The sequence below is a fragment of the Pipra filicauda genome, unplaced genomic scaffold (assembly GCF_003945595.2).
Source record: "Pipra filicauda isolate LSUMZ 115617 unplaced genomic scaffold, ASM394559v2 scaffold247_size1415610_pilon, whole genome shotgun sequence".
Taxonomy (NCBI): domain Eukaryota; kingdom Metazoa; phylum Chordata; class Aves; order Passeriformes; family Pipridae; genus Pipra; species Pipra filicauda.
Window position 1 is genome coordinate 118,069 of NW_024104362.1, and position 21,419 is coordinate 139,487.

Sequence of the window (21,419 nt, forward strand, 5' to 3'; positions counted from 1 at the left end):
CTGGGCAACCTGTTCCAGTGCGCGCACAGTAAAGTTCTTCCTCGTACTCAGGTGGCACTTCCTGTGCATCACTTTCTGCCCGTTGCCGCTTGTCCTGTTGCCTGGCACCACTGAGAAGAGCCTGGCTCCATCCCCCTGGCACCCGCTCTATAGACATTTACACACATCCCTGCAGTGGAGCGCGAGGGTCCCAGCTGGAAAAGGCCCCCGCTGGAAAAGGCACCCGCGCGCAGTCCAGGGCGGGGCCGAGCCCGACGGGGCGGGGCCGGGGCTGTCCCCGGGCCACGTGACGCCGCCCCCCCTCGCGCTCCTGGGTCATATGCCGCGGGCGGGGCGGGCCCGCGCGCTGCTGCTCCGGGACCGGCGGCGGCGCCGGGAGGCACCGAACCCCTTGTCCCGTCCCTCCGCCCGCCCGTCCGTCCCGCCGCGCTATGACCCCTGCCGCGCTGCTCCGGGGGCTGGCGCTGGCCGCGCTGCTGGTGCTGAGCCCGGCGCGGGCAGCCCAGCAGGCGCGGAGGCCCAACGTGGTGCTCATCCTCACCGATGACCAGGATGTCTGCCTGGGCGGCATGGTAACCCCGCCGCGGCGGGCGCGGGGCCGGTGGCAGCGCGGCGAGAGAGAGGGGGACTCGCCGCCCGGCCGCCGAGGCGCATACGGGGCTGACGGCCGGCGGGACCGGGCTCGGGGGCTGGGCAGGGCAGGGGTCGCTCTGGCCGCGAGGGGCGGTGGGCTGGGCCCGGCCCGACCCCGGGCATGGGCTCCCGCGGCCTCGGGCCGAACTGCCCTGCTGAAGGAGCGACACGGTGGGGCTTCCACGGGTGGGATGAGCTGCTCTGCAGAGCCATTGGAGCTCGATCGGGCTGGGGCTGGGGCGTCTCCAATGCAGCCGCTGCGAGTACCCCTGGAAACTCCCCGCACCTCTGCTCCCTTGGGCCCACCTTGCGCAACCGCTGTGGCCGCTCCAGGCCCCGGCAAGAAGGAAAGGACACTTAGTGTCTTGCCTGCGTGGTGCCTGAAAACTCTGATAGTGGGACTTCTTTCGCGTAGTCTGCTTCAAGTCCCCTGCTTTACCTGGCATCCTTGCCTTTTTAGCTGACACCCTTTGGGTATTTTTCTTCCAGACTCCCCTAAAGAAGACTAATGCTCTCATTGCACAGATGGGAATAACCTTCCTAAATGCAGTAAGTGTTTGCATTAACTCTCTGAGCTTCTGAGGTTGCATGCATTTGTGTACTCTGTATCTCAGGTCATCTGAGGTCTCAAAGCTGGTAATAGTTTTATGAAGCCTGTACCTGTGGTTGTAGGGGTTTTTAAATTCAATCTCTAACTACTTTTAGGTCTCTGAATGAATACAACTTAAGGCCATGTTAAAATCTGTGAAGGAAAGTTTCACTTCCTGAAAACACTTGTGCTAACTTCCTTTAACTGTAAAGCCATGTAGTCTGAATATTTTTATTACAAACTGAGAAGCATTAAAAGTAGCTACTTGAAACTTTCATCAGCTTCATGCCCGATGAAAATCCGCTTCACTCTTTTCATATTCTAGTATATCTCCATGGCTAAAATAGTGGAGTGAGTCAATGGGCAATTGCTCCTGTGTAAGAACCACATCTAATCTTGCATTGAGGGGCTGAAGGGCATGTGCTACAGACCTGAAACTGGTTTCATGTGTAGCTTTGCATTAGTGAAAATACTTGGAGCGTAATTCTGTCTGTCCAGAAAGAAGTAGGTTTTAATGTTGATGAACATGTTAATCAACCTGTTAGCTGATATTTAAAAATTACAAATTTTGAGATAAAATTGTTTTACTATGCCAGTCTTATCTCTCTTCATTCTGTTTTTCCAGTATGTTCCCAGTGCACTTTGCTGTCCCAGTCGAGCTAGCATTTTAACAGGAAAATATCCACATAATCATCATGTTGTTAATAACACTCTGGAAGGGAACTGTAGCAGCAAGTTATGGCAGAAGATTCAAGAACCATACACCTTCCCAGCGCTGCTCAAATCTATGTGTGGTTATCAAACTTTCTTTGCTGGGAAGTATTTAAATGAGGTATTTTGTGCCTTTTTTTTTTTTTTAATGTTACAGTTCATTTGCATTTGTGTATCTTTCTAAAACATTCCATGATTTTTCTATTTCGTGGGTCCCCAAAATGTATAATATGATGTAACTTGGATGAATGCTTCCCTTTGCTCAGATGAGATAAATATGATGTAAAGTTCAGATCTCTAATTTGGTTAAATTCAGGTTCTGTATCATTCTGTATCAGAATGTTTTTAAAGTTGATTTTGAAAGAATGATGGAATCCAAAAACTTTTTTTTAGTATGTTCAAATGTGTTAATTTTTAGAGATGATGATTTTAATGACTGGAGGAAATGGATAGATGATTGGCCTGTGGTACTGAAGAACCCATCAAACCAATGCCAGACCATGCATGATGTTAGAATAACATTAAAAAAATTGATTTGTCTCAGTATTCCTGACTGACATATCCTCTTCCATCAGAGGACTATTTTCTTTTTAGCAGTCAATATGATATTTTAAAAATTAAGTGTCCACTGAGGTAAATTCATTGGGAGAACAGATATTTTTAGAGCTCTTTATAGCAGTTACCCAACACTTTATCATTAAATCACTTTTATATGTGTGCTTTTGTTTTTTTCTCTTTTTTAACTAGCCTATGGTTTCTAGTAGTTTATGGTAAGATGTAAAATTCAGCACCGAAAGCTCTAAAATTAGGTATTCCTCTTGTGTGATGGAATTGGATTTGAAGCTAGATGAGTTACAGGGTTCTTAACAGCATTATTTTCCTTGCATCTCTTGGTGGAAAATGCTGGTGGTGTAATAGAATGATGGAACGTGAATTTTCATAGCAATGCACGAATTTGTTTCTGCTGATGTTCCTGAGGCAGCAAGGGGAAGGGAAGCTTAACTGTCTTCCTCTGAGCATCCCTTGACTCAGCAGTCTCCCATCCTTGCAGTTAGGCAAGCCATGAAGATGGGAGAGGGCAGCCCTGAGAAAACCCGTTGTGTTGCTCTGAGGCACCCTCTGTTTTGAGTTTGGCACTGACTCAGCACCTACTTTCCCTTTTTTGCTGTCTTAAAGGCTGCTTGTTGTAGATTATTTGGCACTGAGGTGATAAGAGGCTACGCCCCCATTTGTGGAGAATGAAGGAAGCTGTTGGTCTATATGAAATTTTCTCTAGTATCTTATGAACTGTTGTCACAAAGCCTAAGATTGTCATGTAGATGTTTTGATCACTTCTCGTTACCTGATGGCGTACCAGATGTTCTCCAGGATTTCTGCATATTTTCACAAGAAAATAGAGAAGGGAATAACACTTAAATTTCTTTGTGATTACCAAGCTTTCAGTTACTGTCTTTCTAGTTACTGAACCCTAGTTTCTTTAACTGGCTCTACATGTGTTTTTATACGTGTATATATTTGTTTTTCCCCATTCTGAAATCGAGTTTGTCCTAACATGGTTTCTGACTAGTGTTGAATAAAGCACATGAATATGAAACATAATTTCTAGCTTTTATTCATCCTAATTGAAACTGTGAGTCATGGTCTGTCTTTTTGCAGTACGGAGCAGAGGATGCAGGGGGAGTAGGTCACGTCCCTCCTGGATGGAGTTTTTGGTATGCTTTGGTATGTGACTTTTTCTTTTTTAAATACTTAATTTTGCTTGTAATTCAATTTGGTTTTGTAATCCTAGTTGAATTCTAACTTTGCTGATCATGAAAGAGCAGGCAAAGAGCATCTAACAATGCAAATTTTCTTCCCTTTTTTCTTCTGTTGCACATCAGATCCTTGGCTTTCACAAAGGCTACTCCTACTGAGTGCCTGGTTGAAAACTCTGGTTTGTAAAGCCAAAGCAGTGTGAGATTGCACCAAAATAAGTTTTGGTGTTGGAAACTTCTGAGAATTCTTGCAGTAACCTTATGGCAAATGCTCATAACCTTTTTGACAAATGCTTGTGGGCAGCTCACTTCAATTACTTCAAGTGATCAATGTGCATGTTATTTTGTATAAAGATCCATATAACTTTTCTTTTCCACAGGAGAAAAATTCAAAGTACTACAACTATACTCTTTCAGTAAATGGCAAAGCACGAAGGCATGGCGAGAACTACAGTGTAGATTATCTGACAGATGTCCTGGTAAGAAATTTTGCAACGTTTGGTACAGAAGCTGCTTATGACCAGATAATGCCTCATGCTGAGGGCTTGGGGAAGGGTGGGATGATAATTTGTTAGGCTGTATTACTTCATACATGCACAATTATGCTGTCGTGATGATGGGTAGGCATTAATTAGCAGAGCAAGATTCTGAGTATATTTAGACATGACAGGTTTGTGTTTGAGCTCTGGAGAGGAAAGGGATTCCAGCTGCCCATTTGCCAGCCGGTAGCCTAACTGAGAGGTTAATACTTACTGCTGGGGTGCATGAGGAACACATAGGCAGTGATTTAAATTACTTCATAAAAGGAGATGTTTCATTATATATATACAACTTCTGTAACAGATTAACTGGGCCAAGATTTCAGTAGGAAGTTAAGCATGTAAGAATAGCTTTACAGCATGTTTTGTTTCTTAGGTATTATGATGTGTTAGTGTATTGTAATCTCCAGCTACATCGGTCTGATAACTTGGAATTATTAGAGACTAATCAGTCTTTCATATTATGAGAAGGCAATGTGTAGCTGACCAAGGGAGTTTGTCGCCTCTTTACCCTCCTAAAATAGAGAAGTAACAAAGGTTTCAAAGACTTAAAGGAAAGTTGGAAGAGTTACTTTAGCTCTCTTAAGGCCCTATTTGGCAAGTAGTGGTAGCTGGGGGGGAAAGGGAGGATGTTGCCCCTTCCTGCCCAGCTGGAGTCATAATCTGACTTGCTGTTACAGTGTATGGGTTGGTACTGCTGGGAGCTCACATGCAGCACTTGCAAAAGTTCTTCTCTGAGATGTCTCCTCGTGCAGTGTTGTAGTCTTTCACGGAGACCCTGGAGAGTTTCATTCCAGTGGGTGCTAGAACAGGCAGCTGCTTACTAGCAACAGCACTGATTGATGTTTCCTAGGGTACTGAACAGCTGTCTGATTAAATTTAGATTTACATGCTCTAAAGCTAGATTGGAATTGATAGGCCAGAAGTGAGACTATCCTATTACTGGCATTGTACTGGGTTTTTTTGATCCTTCAGCAGCTCGTAAGCATTTTGTCCAACAGGTCATTGTTGCATAAACTGCTTACTTGTGGTATGTTACGTATTGGCACAGCAGTGTATTATGATTTTCAGTGTATTGCATTCTGCTTTCTGCCTGTAGTTACCAAACACGTATTCAGCATTTCAGAGATGTATTTGAGTTTAATTCACGTGCTGGGCAGTGCACAGGAATAAATTGCTTGTGCGGAGTTCCTGTGCTTGATGTGATGTGATGTACAAGCTTTCTGGTCCTGACTAAGGGCACCTGAATCTTTCTGCTGCAGTCCTCACATGTTGCAGTTTAAGCTCCTAATGAAATCAAAGGCTACCTCTATGAGTTTACCTACATCATACTGGTTTCTGAATGGTTCTTATCCTTCCTTAACTCTGTTGTCATATAACTGAAGTCAAGCCCTACTTGCTTAGATGTACAAGTTAGGAGGAAGGAAGAGGGAGAATTCCTAGTGTATTGTTTTTTTCTAGAGAAAGAAAAAGGATATCCAAAATGGGGTATACTAATCAGACAGGAAAGAAAAATGCTGTAAGATTTGAATACTGAAGAACTCATCTACGAGTAATATCTTTGAAGCTTTAATTTTAAAGGCTGACCAAGGGAGGACCAAAATGGAACTCACAATCTCTTCTAACTTGCTACTTGAAGTTGTGTATAGGCTGAAATGAAACTGAAAGTGCAGTGAAGTGGCACGAGCTAGTGGAGTTTGGCACTGTTCTTCACCAGACCTGCTGTCTTCACCCCTTGTGATCTAGGAGCTTGCTGTAGAATGAGCATATGCTATAAACAGTGGGGGTGACATTTTTATTTCCCAGAACTATTGCTATTTCTGAAGACAATTGAAGCTGCTGAACTGGTACCTGTCAAACAGCAAGTGGCATCTGAAAGCCTCAGAAGGATTCTGATTGTATTAAAGAAAGCTCTGATGTTACTTGATAAAACCTGTTTAGGTGGATTCTGTTGATATTTGGAATAGGCGCAAACTTCTGATGAGCTTTCCAAGTTTAAATAATGCAAAGTTCTGAAGCAGAAAGTTGTTCAGAGTTGTGGGAGAAATTATTTGTTTAACCTGAGCACTTGGGATTGGTTTTATTATGAGCTGCTGTTCTAGACATTTGTAGATGAGCAGACAGTAAGTTTTTGAAATAGTTTAAAAGTTCCCAGTATTACCAAGCCCTAAATGAGTTACGAATGTTTAGTTTGGATTTTTCAAATACTTACTGTTTTCCTTTGAGGCATGACTTCTCTCCTCCAACAACACTTTGCAGGCCAACATGTCATTGGACTTCTTAGAGTACAAATCTAATTTCGAACCTTTCTTTATGATGATCTCAACCCCAGCACCACACTCCCCTTGGACACCTGCTCCACAGTATACGAAGAGCTTTCAGAATGTCAGTGCACCAAGAAACAGCAATTTTAATATTCATGGAAAGGTAAGCTAACTATTTTAATATTCATGGCAAGGTAAGCTAACTAGCAAGAATCTCTATAGGTTGTTCTACTTTGTGAGAGCAGTAAGCAGTGCCCTAACTTGATGGTTTAAACAGTGAGAATAGGCCAATACCATGACTACTGGTTTTTAATGATTCTGATCAGTCTGTCAGGGTCAGATACATTTATTGTGATTTTTAAGATATTTGCATACCAATATCTTGTAAATAAAAAATGTAGTGACAAAATTATATGGTAGTACAATGGAATTACGACTGATAAATGGAAAAAAGTGAATTCCTTGTCCAATTTCCAGATTCTTGTGAAGCTCTTAAAAAATTCTTTTCTTATTCCCAGGAGTTCGGGAGAACACTTAGGTAGTATGCTACTCAAGGGCTCGGGTGAAAAATGTTGAGAGCCTTGAATTCCTTACGCACATCTGCTGGTGTGGATGGGTGTTCCAATCCTTGAGCTCATGGTAAAGCTGCCCTGAGGTGACAAGCATGTCAGACTAACCAGAGGACTTAGTGAAATCATGAACCACAGGCCCCAGGGTCACTAAGGACTTTGAGAACTTCCACTTGTTGAAATAACCTGCAAACAGAATTACTGAGCCTAATATTACAAACTCAGACATCCTTGGGACAGGGCAGTATCTTCCACTGCCAGCAAACTTGGCCAGCTGTGGTCTAGCTCACACTAATCTGCTGCAACTTACTCTGCCAATAAGTGAAATTCACAGTTCATCTGGTGAGATACCTAATTTACAGAAGTTTTGTATTTTTGATTCAAGTAGTTTGAAATATAGAACCCACTACTGTTCAGTGTTCAATTATTTCACTTCAAGATTTGCTTCTAATCTCAAGACTGAGAGATAACATTGCTGAAATGCCTATCAGGAGCCCAGTCGTACTTCTTCTAAGGTCACTGTGACTCATGTGATACAGAATGAAACTTGGTTTTTGCTGTGGATTGTAGCTTGCAAAATGACCATGTACTTATCAGTATGATATAAAAACATGAATGAAAGGGGAGAAAAGGGCTGCAGGCAGTAATAAATACTTCAGCCGTACTTCTTAAGTTTCAAACTAGAGAGTAAGAATCAGACTGGGATCTTTTCCTTTGTAAAAGGATCCTTAACTTTGGCTTAGATTCCACTACTGTAATAATTGAGTGCTTTTAAAATAGTGACTTAGAAATAACTTGGTCAGTGAAGTCAGCAGCTAGTATACAGTGTGGAGCTCCCTTATGTGGTGCAAAAGCTCTGCCTATGCCTGTATCACACAAAGCAAAACAATAGACTTAATGTTTGGTAATTAATATCTGTGGAAACAGCAGTTTTCTTATAGGAACAAAGTAGCATTACCCTCCTTCCTAGACACAGTAGCTAAGGTCATTAACAATGTACATTTCTGCAGTTGGCAGTGCTGTAGTCTTGAAGCCTAACTCTTCTTTGAGCTTCACTGTTTTTTAGGGCAAGCATGATTCCTGCAGTAGCAGTAAACATGTACATAGGCTCAGATCCTCACTGATGTTGTAATGCTTGCTGGACAGTCTTGCATTGTACAGTCTTGACTCCTAAATGAATATTGCCTCACTTCCTTATGCAGTATATGGGCAAGGACTACTAAAAGGAGCCATTTAGGCAGAATCTCTGCATGAAAAATAGGAGTTAAGCTCTTGTGTACATGACTGCTCAGAATCTGACTTGAATTTCTGCTTCGGATCCTCAGCTATGAACTGTGGGGAATGATGGGCACCTGTCTGGGTTCCCAGGCAGGACTGTTAAATATCCAAATGAGTGTTTTATCTAAGCTGTTCTGAGAGAGAAGTTAAGATACGTGTTGGGTATTTCTCTTGCATGCATTGTTTTTCAGGCAAAATCAGAGCACAGCTGTGTTCAGATTCTGCTGACAATATATGGTATACTGTCTCAATCTCCTAAAATTTCTCTGAGAATGGAACGTAGAGAGGCAGCAGGACTGGTGGACAGCTTTGTATGTAAATGCTGAGACACTTGACAGGGAAGCATATTTGAGGACTCTGAGTCAGTGTGAAGTTTATTGAAATCCACAAAGGTGTTTAGGTTCTGTGTGAAGTTTTTGAAATTTCAGAGAAAGGTAGGAAAAACAAAATACTCAAGTGAAAGAGGAGGATTCTACTGCAGTTGGTGACTTTCCAGCCTTATGAAGCTCCTATCCAAAGTACACCCTTGTGAAAAGTGGCTGGTGCACAGGTGATGTTGCCAGCTCCTCTGTTCTTGCAAGAACTTCTGCTGAGCTGGAGATAAGATTTGTGATGTATTCCCTTTTTCCTCTCTCAGCCAACACACAAGTCCCAGATGTTTGGTGTTGATTATGCTGTGTTTCTTGTTGAGATAGTGACATGGTGTCTCACCAGAAAATTGTTTTACAACTACTGTAAAAGAGAATCTGAATACAACTGAATTAAAATAAAGTGGACATGGCATTAAGTCTTTATGCCAAAAATCGTTCCTTTGATTGTCAAGAACAAAAAACAGGGGAACTGAATAGTTGCAGGAGATGAGTCGCTTCGTTGTGAGTCCCTAAAGCCTGAGCTCATTCAGAGTCATTTGCTCGTGACAGAAGGGAAATTGCATAACAAGAGGCTCTACGGAGAGGAGGGACCAGCTAAATGCAGGCTCAAGCTGAGGATGATGTGTGGGTCATCTCTGACCTACTAAATGAAAAAGTGTAAAGCTGCATTGACATGACTTTCTTCTTTGTTTTGATTCCCACTAATATTAACCTTCAGGTTGTTCACAACAGACCTTCCCTTGTATTTGTACAGCAGCTGACCCGGTTCAGACTGGTGCTTCAATGTGAGAGTATCATATTTTATATGAATTACATAGTCTTCATTACTTTGGGGGGGTGGATGAGGGGAGAAAGGGAGAGGCTGTTTCTGAAAGTTGGGGATCCAGCTAGAAGAATTGATGATGCTGCAGCTAAATAAATGCTCCTGCTTTGAAGTCAAAATCCAAATAAAATGGTAATGTTCTGGTCCTCTCCATAGTATCCAACCCCAAGTTCATAGGCTGCCAAGAATCTGATAGTGTCACTGTTACAGATATTTGTCCTCCCCTGTCTATGACTTAAGTAGTTCCAATTGCTTTTGATGCAGGAGTTTCTTCCCACCTCTCTACTCGTTAGGATGCTCGTTAATCTTAGTCGCAAAGGTCCATCACTGACAACCAAGTCCAGTCTTACAAAGATGCTCAATACTTTAGATTGTTTTCATCAGACCTGTCTCTGGCTATCACACTTTTACCTCTAGGAGAGCATTCCTAAATCCTTTCACAGTTTTCTTCCCTGAACTGCTTTGAAAAGATCCACAGCTATTTTCTTCTCATCAAGGGCTGAGCATAATGTAATGCATTCTGCTCTTGAAACTTTGATCTTCCCTGTTGGTTCATGTAAAATCTGAGACAGGTCAGTTTGGTAGCATTGCCTGGCTGTTTCACAGGAATAATTTCTATTTTAATTGGTCTAAGAAAGATTTAAAACCTGATATTTCTCTCCTACACTAATCTTTTCTATTTTTTTCCCTTTAGAACAAGCACTGGTTAATTCGACAAGCAAAGACTCCAATGACTAACTCTTCAATACAGTTTCTTGATGATGCTTATAGAAAGCGGTAAGAATTTTCTTGTTGTCAAGGTTTCTGATCAGAACTTGTAATTTTTTTTTTTAAAAAGCGTGGGTTTTTAAAAATGTTGTAGTAAGTCTGACAATCAAAATCATATTACCTCTAATAGTTCTCTGGCATCTGTCTCAGCCAACCTGACTTTGTTTACTTTTTGCAAATGAACTTGTCATTGACTTCAGAAATATTTTATTCACAAATGGTGCCACTATTTATCGCAAAAAAGACCAATCACACTTCGTTTTTCTATTGCTTTTCTTTCAGTGCACTAGAGGTTTTTATTTAAAAAATGGCCTTACCTTCTACTTCACTTAATTCTGGATTCTTGCCTAATGTACATCGAATGTGATTGATCTGTCTGCCAGCTAATCTCATTTATTAACCTCGGCTTGTAGTCTTACATGGGAATACCTGCCTCGCCAAGGGCGGTGCTTGATTCCTTTTTATAAAAGGGGATGTGGAGAGTAATGTCTAGATATGACTTGTTTCCTTTTTTAATAGAAACGAAGAGCATTTGCTTTGACTGCAGGTGTATTTTCTTGAAAAGTTCTGAAATAAACATTAGTTTAACTTTAAGTGTTGAACTTCATTTTGAGCAGTTATCAGGGACTTTGGAGATGGAAAAGCAAGATTTTTTAGGCTCTTGCTTTATAAAACCTGAAGGTAAAATTATGCAACAAAATCTTAAATAAAGCCTGGAGAAAACAGCATCCAAGTATTGAATAGCTGTAGTTAATTCAGCATAATACTAGTCTGTGGAAGCTTATGGAAGCTTTTCTCAGTGGCAAACCCCATGACAAAGAAAAAAAGAACTTGTAGCTATTGAAGGCTTTAGATACCCTGAAATAGTAGACCCTGACATTACATGAGTAATACAAAATAGCTGTTATAGTTTTCAAACAGAAAGTATCTCTTATAGACAACTGAATTCATGGCAGTCTTGCATTTTAATATTAAACTACATATAAAGAACTAATAACAACTGACCTTGCAGGAGATAATTGTTGCTTCAAAGTTGGTCTTCACTGTCGCCAGATAAGAAGTAATCGGCATTTTGGTGTCTTTTGCAGACACTACAAAATAAAATTAACAAGAACTCAAGACAAACAATCTTATTTCTATCTTTAATTGCAGCCTCAAAAAGAACAGTGTAGTAGTCTATGAAGTTTGTTTTCAGAATTTGTAAGCAAAATAATTCAATTACAGTGCATACACTGTTAACTGGAAGCAGGATATGAATGGCCTACCTGCAGTCAGAGTTATTCTAAATTTTTCATACTCTAATATGAAGTACTTTTTCTGTATAGGTGGCAAACTCTGCTGTCAGTAGATGATCTGGTAGAGAAACTAGTGAAGAAACTGGAACTGAATGGAGAATTAGACAACACATATATCTTTTACACATCAGACAATGGCTTCCACACTGGTAAAATTTTTACTGCTTACTGAATATTTGTAGAAGATCCAGGAATCACGTAACATTTCACCCTCTTGACCACTCCAGAAAATGGAAAAGCAGCTCTGGAAAACTATAGACAGAAGAAGTACTGATTTGAGTTGCAAAACAATCTGGAGTTGCAGTGTGGGGTGTTTGGTGATTTTATAGTTTGGTTGGGTTTTGTTTGGTTGTGGTTTTCAGCATTAATCTCTACCAGTGTATCCTGGTATACATAAAATTAGAACAGAAATGGAGGAAGGGTCTTTATGTTCTGTAGAAAGAGTTGGCATAAGATAAAAATCTGTTGAAGACCTATCTGTATCATGTTGTACAACTAAAAGTGCAGTATGTAAGCTCTTAAACTTTTTAAGATATGGCTTATACTTTGGAGTTGTCTGTTCCTGTCCTCCAATTTGTTAATGCAGTTCAGGTTAAGAACCTCTTCTGACTTCTTTAAAAATTGGCTGCTGGCAATTATGTGCCCGCAGCAGGGAGTTTGGAACTAGGTGATCTTTGAGGTCCCTTCCAACCCAAACCATTCTGTGATTCTATGTAACAAAAGACTTGTAAAATATGAAACAAACAGTCATTTAACTTTTTCCATTTTTCTGTTGTATAGGCCAGTTTTCTTTGCCAATAGACAAACGGCAGCTTTATGAGTTTGATATCAAAGTTCCACTGCTAGTTCGAGGACCAGGGGTAAAACCAAATCAGACAAACACGGTAAGAAAGAAGTGAAATCAAGAGTATAGATTTATTTTTATTATTGTTTCACAGTTATCAACTTCAGGTAATAGTTTATCCTCCTGCATATATATATATATATATATATCTCAATGAAATTAAATACACAGTGGTAGAAAGTGCAGAGACCTCATTATAAAAAACTATCTGTTCTTCCTTGAATCAGTGAAATTAAGCACTTCCAAGCTACAGAGTAAATGAATTTTGAACTCACTTTCCAAAGTACCTACCGTTGCTTTTTGAATGTCACAGGGTCCATTAGCCTATAAAGATGAAATTAAGTAGTGTTTAGATGTACCTAAATTTACAAATACTTGTAATACCAAAGTCCTATTATTACATCTGTTAGATACTGATCTTCTGAAGTTACGTTTTTCTCACTCTGCAGATGCTTGTTGCAAATATTGATTTGGGTCCCACTATTCTGGATATTGCGGGATATGACTTGAATAAAACCCAGATGGATGGGATGTCACTGTTGCCACTGTTGGTAAGTAGATGAACAGGGATAGTAACTGATAATTCTTGCAGGGGTAATTCTTCAAAGTGAATACTACTTCCTTTGATAGACTAGCTTAACTCATAACCCAGATTCTTCCCTTGATATAATTTTCACATGGGATGTTCGTCGATTAGTGGAAAAAGTGGGTATGTTGTTTAAATGCAGATGTATTTTCATAAGCACTACAACTTTGCGATCATTTTATAATAGAAAATTGTTTCATCCTTTGGCTAATCCTGCCATTTGTAGTAATTTCTATTTTGAAGCCTTTGAGTTGTTTCCACCTTGCATCCTCTTTCCTCTTTTCTTAGCATTTCTCTGCATAGACATAGGAGAACAGCAGACTGTTCTTATTAAATCTTTAGTTTGACTCCATTTTCAGTAGAGCTAGTGTTTCCTGCCAAGCTCTGGAAAAATGCATGTGGTTTTATAAAGTAAACTTGACCTTTCCAATAGGTGAGCAGAAGCCTATTTAAATAAAGCTGCTTGCAGTTGATCTGTTTAGTTTTAATTAAATTTAGTCTATAAATTGAATGCAGCTTACTTGGAAAGTAAGCTTGGAAAGATCATCCAGATTTAAAACTGTGCTTTGCTTTAAAACCTTGTATCCAAAACCTTAAGCTGTTCTTTAGACAGAAGCAGGTAAAAAGCACCTAGTTTAAACTGATGGAATCAAAACTGAAATTCAGTGTTTTGCTGCATATGGCTGAGATGCTGCTGTATATTAAATTTACAGTTTCGTCTCCTTTGTCTTTTAAAATGCAGCTACAAATTGACCAGCTTAAAACTTAATTGTTTCTTAAAGGTGGTTTTTTTTTCTTATGGCTGGGATATCCTTTTGCATCTGTTGTGGTAGTGTGATATAAATTAAAGAGAAACAACCTTGTTTACAGGGATATTGTCTGCAGGATTGTAATATCTGGCCATGTGGCTCCTACTTGGTATTACTGCATGATCCTTTATAAATTGAAGGTAGTATTTTTAAACCCTCACAAGAAGGTGCACTAATATTTTTGGAATTGAATTCTTGTCTTCCAGTTACACAAGACATTCTAACCTTAAAGTCAATTATTTAAGACTGATTTTGCCTTGTAAGCAGTGTTAGTGTTATACCAAGCATGGAGAATTTATTCTGTTTCACAGTGCAGCAGATACTAAGTTGTGTTAACCTCTTGTTGTAGAGAGGAGACAAAAATGTCACATGGAGATCAGACTTCCTGGTGGAGTACCAAGGAGAAGGATACAATGGCAGTGATCCTACCTGTCCTGGCCTAGGACCCGGAGTCACAGTAAGCAAGACAAGATCTGTTAATGTTAGGATATAGCTGCTGAATTAAACCTGTTTGCTGTATGGGCTAACCTGGTTCTGTACATAATCCAAGTGTCTTGGTAAGTTGGAGCTCTGTAGGTCCTCTGCAGCACTTGAGAATTGGAGGGAGACATCCAGCCATGCGGAACTAACATCTCCATATGACCATGGAGATCACAGCAACCCTTTCAACAGGAATCTATTGGGCCCCAGGGCTGGAGAAAGATGCAGGAAGGTGTGGGCTTAGCCAAGTGTGTGGCAGTGACAAAATGTTCTTTCTAAACTTGCAGTGACCTTGTTGCACAATTCTTGTCTGTGACTATTATTTCAGTCACTAGCTACTCTTTGAATCAAAGCAGGTTTGCTTTGCTTTACTTAAGTAAAGCATATCTTTGGTGTTGTCTTTAGTAGCGTGTTGTGCTGTTTTGTTCAGTGTATGTACATTAGCTTCCTGTACATAATGCACTTAATTATACTGGCTCTAATAACACTTTCTCAAATTCAGAAGAGCTGAGTTTTTGCTTAAAATCCCCAGTGGAGACTTGTGTGTATTAAATTAAGATCTGGGTGTTTGTCAGTTAACTGCTGTTGGCATGAGTATAGTATAGTCTCTAGGAAAAGGATTGCTAGTTCACCTTCTTCTCCTGCTCTGAAGTTTTTGTTCCCTGCTCACTTCACAGCACTGCTTCCCAGACTGCGTCTGTGAAGATTCCTATAACAACACATATGCTTGTGTAAGGACACTGTCTACTTCCTGGGATCTGCAGTACTGTGAGTTTGATGACCGGGAGGTAAGTCTGTCTGACTAGCAGATGTCAGCTGTTCACAGCTGTGTGAGTGTCTGTCTTATCAGCTCTAAGGGTTTCTGTGAAGTACCCTGAAAAGCAGACTAGCATTGCTTGCAGGGTAAAGTTATCTCCTGGTGAGAATGTTTGACCAAAACTGTAGTGAGGTTCTGGGAAAAAGAAAAAAAAAAAGAAAAAGAAAAGGGGCTGTGTGGGAAGGAAGTGAGGCCTAAACTCTGATTAACACCTTCTGGTATTACCTAATAGCCTCTCAGGGAGCTTTGCTGGACCGGGTTCAGTTCTCTCTCTTAGCTTAGTTCCCTATGGCAGTCTCTTCTCTATAAATATTTTCTGCTCCACTGTACCTCTGGTGTGTTTATGTTCAGCTGCAACTCTTTTACCTGTGAAGAATTGAAATTCCAGGCTAATAATTTGTCTTCTATTACTCATTTGTTTGGGTACTTAAGTTACAACTGTGCTTATCATAAGTTGTTTGGTTATAAAGGACCTAGTGTCCCCCCTTCAGAAACTGTACAGATCTCACTAGGGGAGCACACACTGTACACACAAAAGGTGGTGTGTTACACAGCTGATCATTACTTGTGCCCATTTGCACACAGCTGCTCTATTTCTAGAGCATGTTGGGTTTGAGGCAGCTGAGTCACAGATCTGCTGTATTGTCAGCAGATGTGCAATAACAGCATGAACAGCAGGTATCCCCAGTAATTGTGCACCACAAACACATTTTATGGTGGTCTACAATGAGCAACTTAAACCAGGGGAGTAAATCCCACAAGATGCTTTTGCAGTTAGATAGTGTGAAAAACTGTACAGGAGACCAAAATGCCAATTAGCAGACCCTGCCCTTTTTTTTTCCGCTTTCTGACAACTCATGATCAAGTTAAATAAGTTTTGCAGCTTTCTTGGTAAAAGTAGACTCCAAAGTTGATTCAGTAATACAATTCATGTCACTTTGTTTTTTTTTTTCTACTGAGGAGGTGTGGCTGTGGCATTTTTGGGTCACTGCTTACCTGGGTTAGCTAAAGTAAGACCAACAGTATTGGGAAGGTGCAGCAATGTGACTGTTATGACCTTGTAAAAGTGAACCTTGTAAAAGCCTGCAGCCAAAGTCTGTCCAGATATGTCTTTATCTATGTTAGACACAACTCGACCAATTTTTATCAATGTCATCTGCGGTCAGGCCTCCTACTCTAGCACAGACAAAACAGCAGCTGAATTCTTGACATATGTCTGACCAGTATTTGTCCCACAGAATGGTCTAGAGATTTAATGTCCCAAAAACCAAATCTGCCCTAAAATCCTCCAGACAAACCTCAAAGCACACACATACAGAATAAGCTTTTCTTTTTTGTGGCTATAGCATACTTGTGTTCAGCATATTTTGTACATGAAGTCAAGACACCTGTTTGGGTCTGACAGCTCTGAGTATCTGATGAACCTTGAATGGTGATGTGATGGTCATAAAAGTGTGTATTTTGAGATCCATTAGTGAAAAGACAGCCAGCTTAGCCTTGGTTTCTTACTGTGGTCTTACAGTCATAAGACAGGTTCCATTTATGTGTTGGAAAAGAATCTGCAGTGAAGCAGGTGAGTCCTTCACGTGAAAGTGAAAACTTTTCCAACAATACTGTGTTACTTCAACACTTCTGCTTTGCTTGCACACTGTCTTTGACCACTTAGCTGCATGGCTAAACATACCTTATGTGTGGGGCTGCTGCAGTGGAGCTCAAAATAACATTTGAGACTGTGCTGCCATAAAGCATTTTTCCCAAATAATATGACTAAATGTTAGTTAGCATTCAGGACTTAATACAGTGCAAGAACTTTCTTCTACAGGTGTTTGTGGAAGTGTACAACTTGACTGCAGATCCACACCAGATCAATAACATTGCTAAAACAATTGATCAAGAAATTCTAGAAAAGATGAACTATCGATTAATGATGCTGCAGTCCTGTTCAGGAGCAACTTGCCGAACACCAGGTGTCTTTGATCCCGGGTAAACACTGCTCCACTTAATTATTATAATACTTTTAAATATAACTGTATATTCTTAAAATTAAGCTTTTATAAAGGGTATTTGTGATGGAATATATTATTGATGTAAGTACTGCTTTTAATAGAGACGTTTTCTTGATGCTTCTATTTTTTTAATGCTTAATCTCTATTTTAATTTAACTTACCAAACATAACTTTGATGGTATGACTACTACTACTTTAATGTTGTCGGCCATTGTTGACTTAGAACAGCTGAAGAGTACAGCTGTGCTGAGTAGTCAGAGACAGTGACCTTGGGTTTGCCTGCAAACCAGGAAAAGCTCTGCTGGTTTCTACAGGCAGGCATTTTCCAAATACTTGCTCTGATTGGTCCTGGAGATGCTCTTAGCAAGAACATTTCCTGCAGGACTTAAGCTGTATGTATTAGTCAGTTGTTGTAAGTAAATAGCACTTCTTGCCTCAAAACTCAGTCAGTTATCATTTACACCAAAGCTTTTTTAAGCACTATTTAAAATGTCCTTACAGTTGTGCTACAGAAGTTTGTAATTTGGGGCAGCAAAGCTTTGTTAGAATGCAGCTCCTCAATGTTTGTTATACGTGCCTGTAGGCTGTTGGTACATTGTAGCTAGTATTTATTTCTTTGGAGACCATCCCCTCCTTGGTTGCCTAAGACTCCTTACAGACAGAAATTGTTGCTACTGCATAGAGTTGAGAAAGCAACTACTCAGTAGCCTTGTACCAGAGCTATTCTAGCAATAAGCTTTTTCTAAAAGTGCTGGTCACTGCAGGACAACTAGCTCAGGCTTGACTGTTCCTTCCTATAGGTACAGGTTTGACCCACGGCTCATGTTCAGCAATCACGGCATACGTGCTCGGAGGTTTTCTACACAGTCCTTATAAGACCATCAAGAGCCTCTTGCAATCAGCTCCTACTGACCAGTTTCTCCAGTGGCTGCAGCAGGTCTGTCTCTGTTAACTCTTGCTGATCACAGCTGGAAGACTTTTAATGGGCTTTTCAAACCTTGTTTGGAAGAAAACCCCTTGTCTTTAGCTGGTTGCCTTGTGCAATATGTATATTTTACAGCTGAACTCTAACTGTAAATCGTTAGACACAGCTAATCTGTCTTGCTCAAATAGTTGATTATCACCTTTGTCTTTCAAGTACCTTTTCATATCACAGGCACAGAGGTATACCTATGCCTATGAATCTGAACAGTTGATTTTGTTTTAAAAAATCAGTAAGCGTGTATTTGAGTCAGGTTAGATAGGCAGGTGCTATTGCACAGTAATGCTCACCCATATTCAGTGTCACAGACTTTATTATAGGTTTCCTGTATCGAGCTCAAAGCTGTTAATGACAATAGCAAACTAGCCCAAAATAGAGTAGGAAGGCATTAGTCAAAACTGTAGGATCTGACTAGCAAGTGTCTTGTGCAGAATTAAAATCTGTTTGCTAAGTAGTCTCTTTCAGTGAGACAACTTCAAATGAGACCAATGAATTTTGTAGGACAGCTTTGGTAGCTTGCAAACAAGAATGTAATGTCAGGCTCCTTTTAGTTTGAAATGCTGGAATGGGGTACTGAAAAAACTCTTATTGTTTAAGATAGGCTTCCTAGTTAGTTTAAACAAGAGAATGTTGAGGCTAGTAAGTATTCAAGTAAGTGTGCCTGTGCTTTGAGCTAACTCTTAAGTCTGTTTTTAATACACAAACAGAAGTAATACTAAAATAAACAAAATCCAACAACCAGGGCACCACAGTAGAGTTGATCTGTTTTTAACTTCCAAATGTCTTAAATTGTCTAACATCTTATGTTGATTAGATTCTTGAAGGTAATTTATTTTGAAAGCAAACTAGCTAAAAGTAACTCACAGAATCATTGCTCACTAGACATTAGGCTAAGAGAGCTATTTTAGGCAGTTTAAGTGCTTCACAGTGTTGCTTTTTGGTTGAGACATGACTACTTGGAACCTGCAATAAGTGGCCTTCACACCAAAGGTCTACACGTCAGAAATCACTTTGTTTCCTTCTGAAAGTATGCTGTCTTTTCAACCTTCTGATTAGGCTTATTTGAAATGCAGCCATCACATGTACCCAAACTTGAGTATCTTTCTAGATCTTGAAAAACACCCAAACTTTCATTACCGTACTACTTCTGTAAAGATTCATTGGCAAAACACTGTCTGGAAACACTGAATTGTGGGTCTTCTGCAAGACAAGTTCCTGTTGCTTGTGGGCAAATAAACTGTGTTATCAGCAAGATAATTGTTCCCTTGTCAAACAAAGCGTGGCGAAATTATTTAGTTTTCAGTTATTTCACATCTCTTACCCCAGAAGAGCATGATTATTTCAACTTCTGTCACATAATACCTTGTAGTAAGTAATCATTAAGTAGGCAACAAAGTATGACTCTTTCAAAACTGTGAAGGTGCATACCCCAGTTGTCCTTCATGTAGCTTATAGCTGCAAACTTCTGTGGTGGTCTCCAGGTTAGATATTATAGACCTTTTATTTCAAATCTCTAAAAGTGACCAAATATTTTGAGGGGAAAAAAATTGCTTGAAAGGTAACTTTTCAGCTGGAGCATCTGTATAAACACAGAAGTTTTTGGATATGTAAACTACTTCCATGCTTTCAAATACTCAGGACTGGGGTTTTTTTTCCTTAACTACAACTATAGCTTTATCTTGGTTTTTTGTTTCTTAAACCTTAGCATTGCCCATTGGTATCCTTCATAAACTGTTTTGTCTTTAGAAAAAAACCCCAAAGTTGTTTTCAAGTGTTCTCTTGCACACTGAGCTAAACCTAAAGCTCATGTATGTAGTGTTTTGCTCAGAGAATTCTAGCAACTTAGACTTGTTCTTTGCTTGAATTTTGTTTTGGTAGTGGTATGGAGGCTAGTGTGAAACAGCTGCACATTAAACCCTCAACAGTTCTAGCAAATCTGGGTCATATGTCAAGTTTCTGCTTGAATTAAGTTTTAGTGCAAGTAATGTGCATTCTGTTGCTCCTTAATAGAAAACTTTGTTATGGGTACAGATGTGTAACTCTTATACAGTCTTTTCTTAAAGCAATCTTAAGCCATAAGAAGGAAACTTTCTTTTGAAATTTACTTTTTGCCTAATAAGTAATATGAAAATTGACAGAATTGATGCAGATGTAGATTAGTCAGTATGAGTAACCAGATGTTTTACCCAAATTAATACTCTTGCTATCTGCACATACCTGTAAAGCATTTTATAATGAGGCTCAATAACTGTTGCCATAAAGCATAAGAGCCTCAAATGAACAGTGTTAATTCTTATCTTTGATTAAAAAACCACTATGAAGGAACTTTTGACTCTTACTCAGATCTAATTTCCAACTAAGTTATTTTAAAACTAAATGGTCTTTTGGGATATTCCATTTCATGTGTTATTTGACTGCAGCTGTACCTGTACCTCGTTACCAAAGGCATTCATGTTAAATGTACAGTTTTAAATAAAGGGCCTTACTGGTACAGAGTTGGGTTTAGATAAAATGTGATAATTTTTTTTTTTTTTACTTTTTTAAAAATCATTATTAGTGAAAGTAGAGCTGTGAACTTTTAGTGAGCTGATCTGGTAAGGTAGATACTATACAGGGAGAAATGCAGTTAATAACTTCATTATGTTACCCTAAATCAAAAAACATTATCATCACTTCAGCATAAGTGAATACAGCTTACCCAGCATCAGCCCAGTAAAGCAGACTTCATTTTGAGGAATAAAGCTGTAACAGAGACACATACATGGAAGCACACAGCCAAAGCAGGTTATAATACCTTTTCAATAAAGTTAAATTTGAGACTGATTCAACAAGCTGAATACAATATTTCAACATAATGAAACAGCTCTCATTTGTTGTGATTTGATTAAAATTAATTTTCTTTGTATTACTCTCTCTGTATGTGAGCATACTTTGCTGTAGCATGTTGTGAGCATATTTCTGCTGTTTTGAATGTCTGTTTAGAAAGTGCCCTTCCAGAGGACCCTGTTCACTGCTGCACTTTTGGAGAAGGAAAAAATAAACTGCCTCTCAAACTTCCTAACTTTGTTACTGAGCTTGAGTTAAACCTTTCCACAGGAATAAGCTGTGTCACATGGCTAAGGACTGAATTCCTGTTTTATAAGCCTGTTCTCTGCTTTACTGCCCTGCTGCCTAACAATGGCTACTTCATATGGTCACAGGGAACCATATATACAGGACAACACTTGACTGTTTTGCACCAGGAAGAAACACTGAGGTGAGAGGACAAATTGAAATGCAACTGTACTTGCTCAGAGTTCCT

At 39.8% G+C, this 21,419-nt stretch overlaps 1 protein-coding gene across 1 annotated transcript; it reads left to right on the forward strand.

Moving 5' to 3' along the window:
• The first annotated feature begins 344 nt into the window (after positions 1 to 344).
• Positions 345 to 21,176, forward strand: GNS (glucosamine (N-acetyl)-6-sulfatase). The gene is made up of 14 exons (XM_027738920.2): positions 345 to 572; positions 1,123 to 1,182; positions 1,848 to 2,054; positions 3,590 to 3,655; positions 4,068 to 4,166; positions 6,486 to 6,653; positions 10,226 to 10,308; positions 11,625 to 11,743; positions 12,375 to 12,478; positions 12,888 to 12,989; positions 14,183 to 14,290; positions 14,991 to 15,101; positions 16,953 to 17,113; positions 17,937 to 21,176. Exons 1-14 carry the CDS (start codon positions 432 to 434, stop codon positions 18,010 to 18,012), a joined length of 1,605 nt encoding a protein of 534 aa, XP_027594721.1. The 5' UTR covers positions 345 to 431; the 3' UTR covers positions 18,013 to 21,176.
• The last annotated feature ends 243 nt before the right edge of the window (positions 21,177 to 21,419 follow it).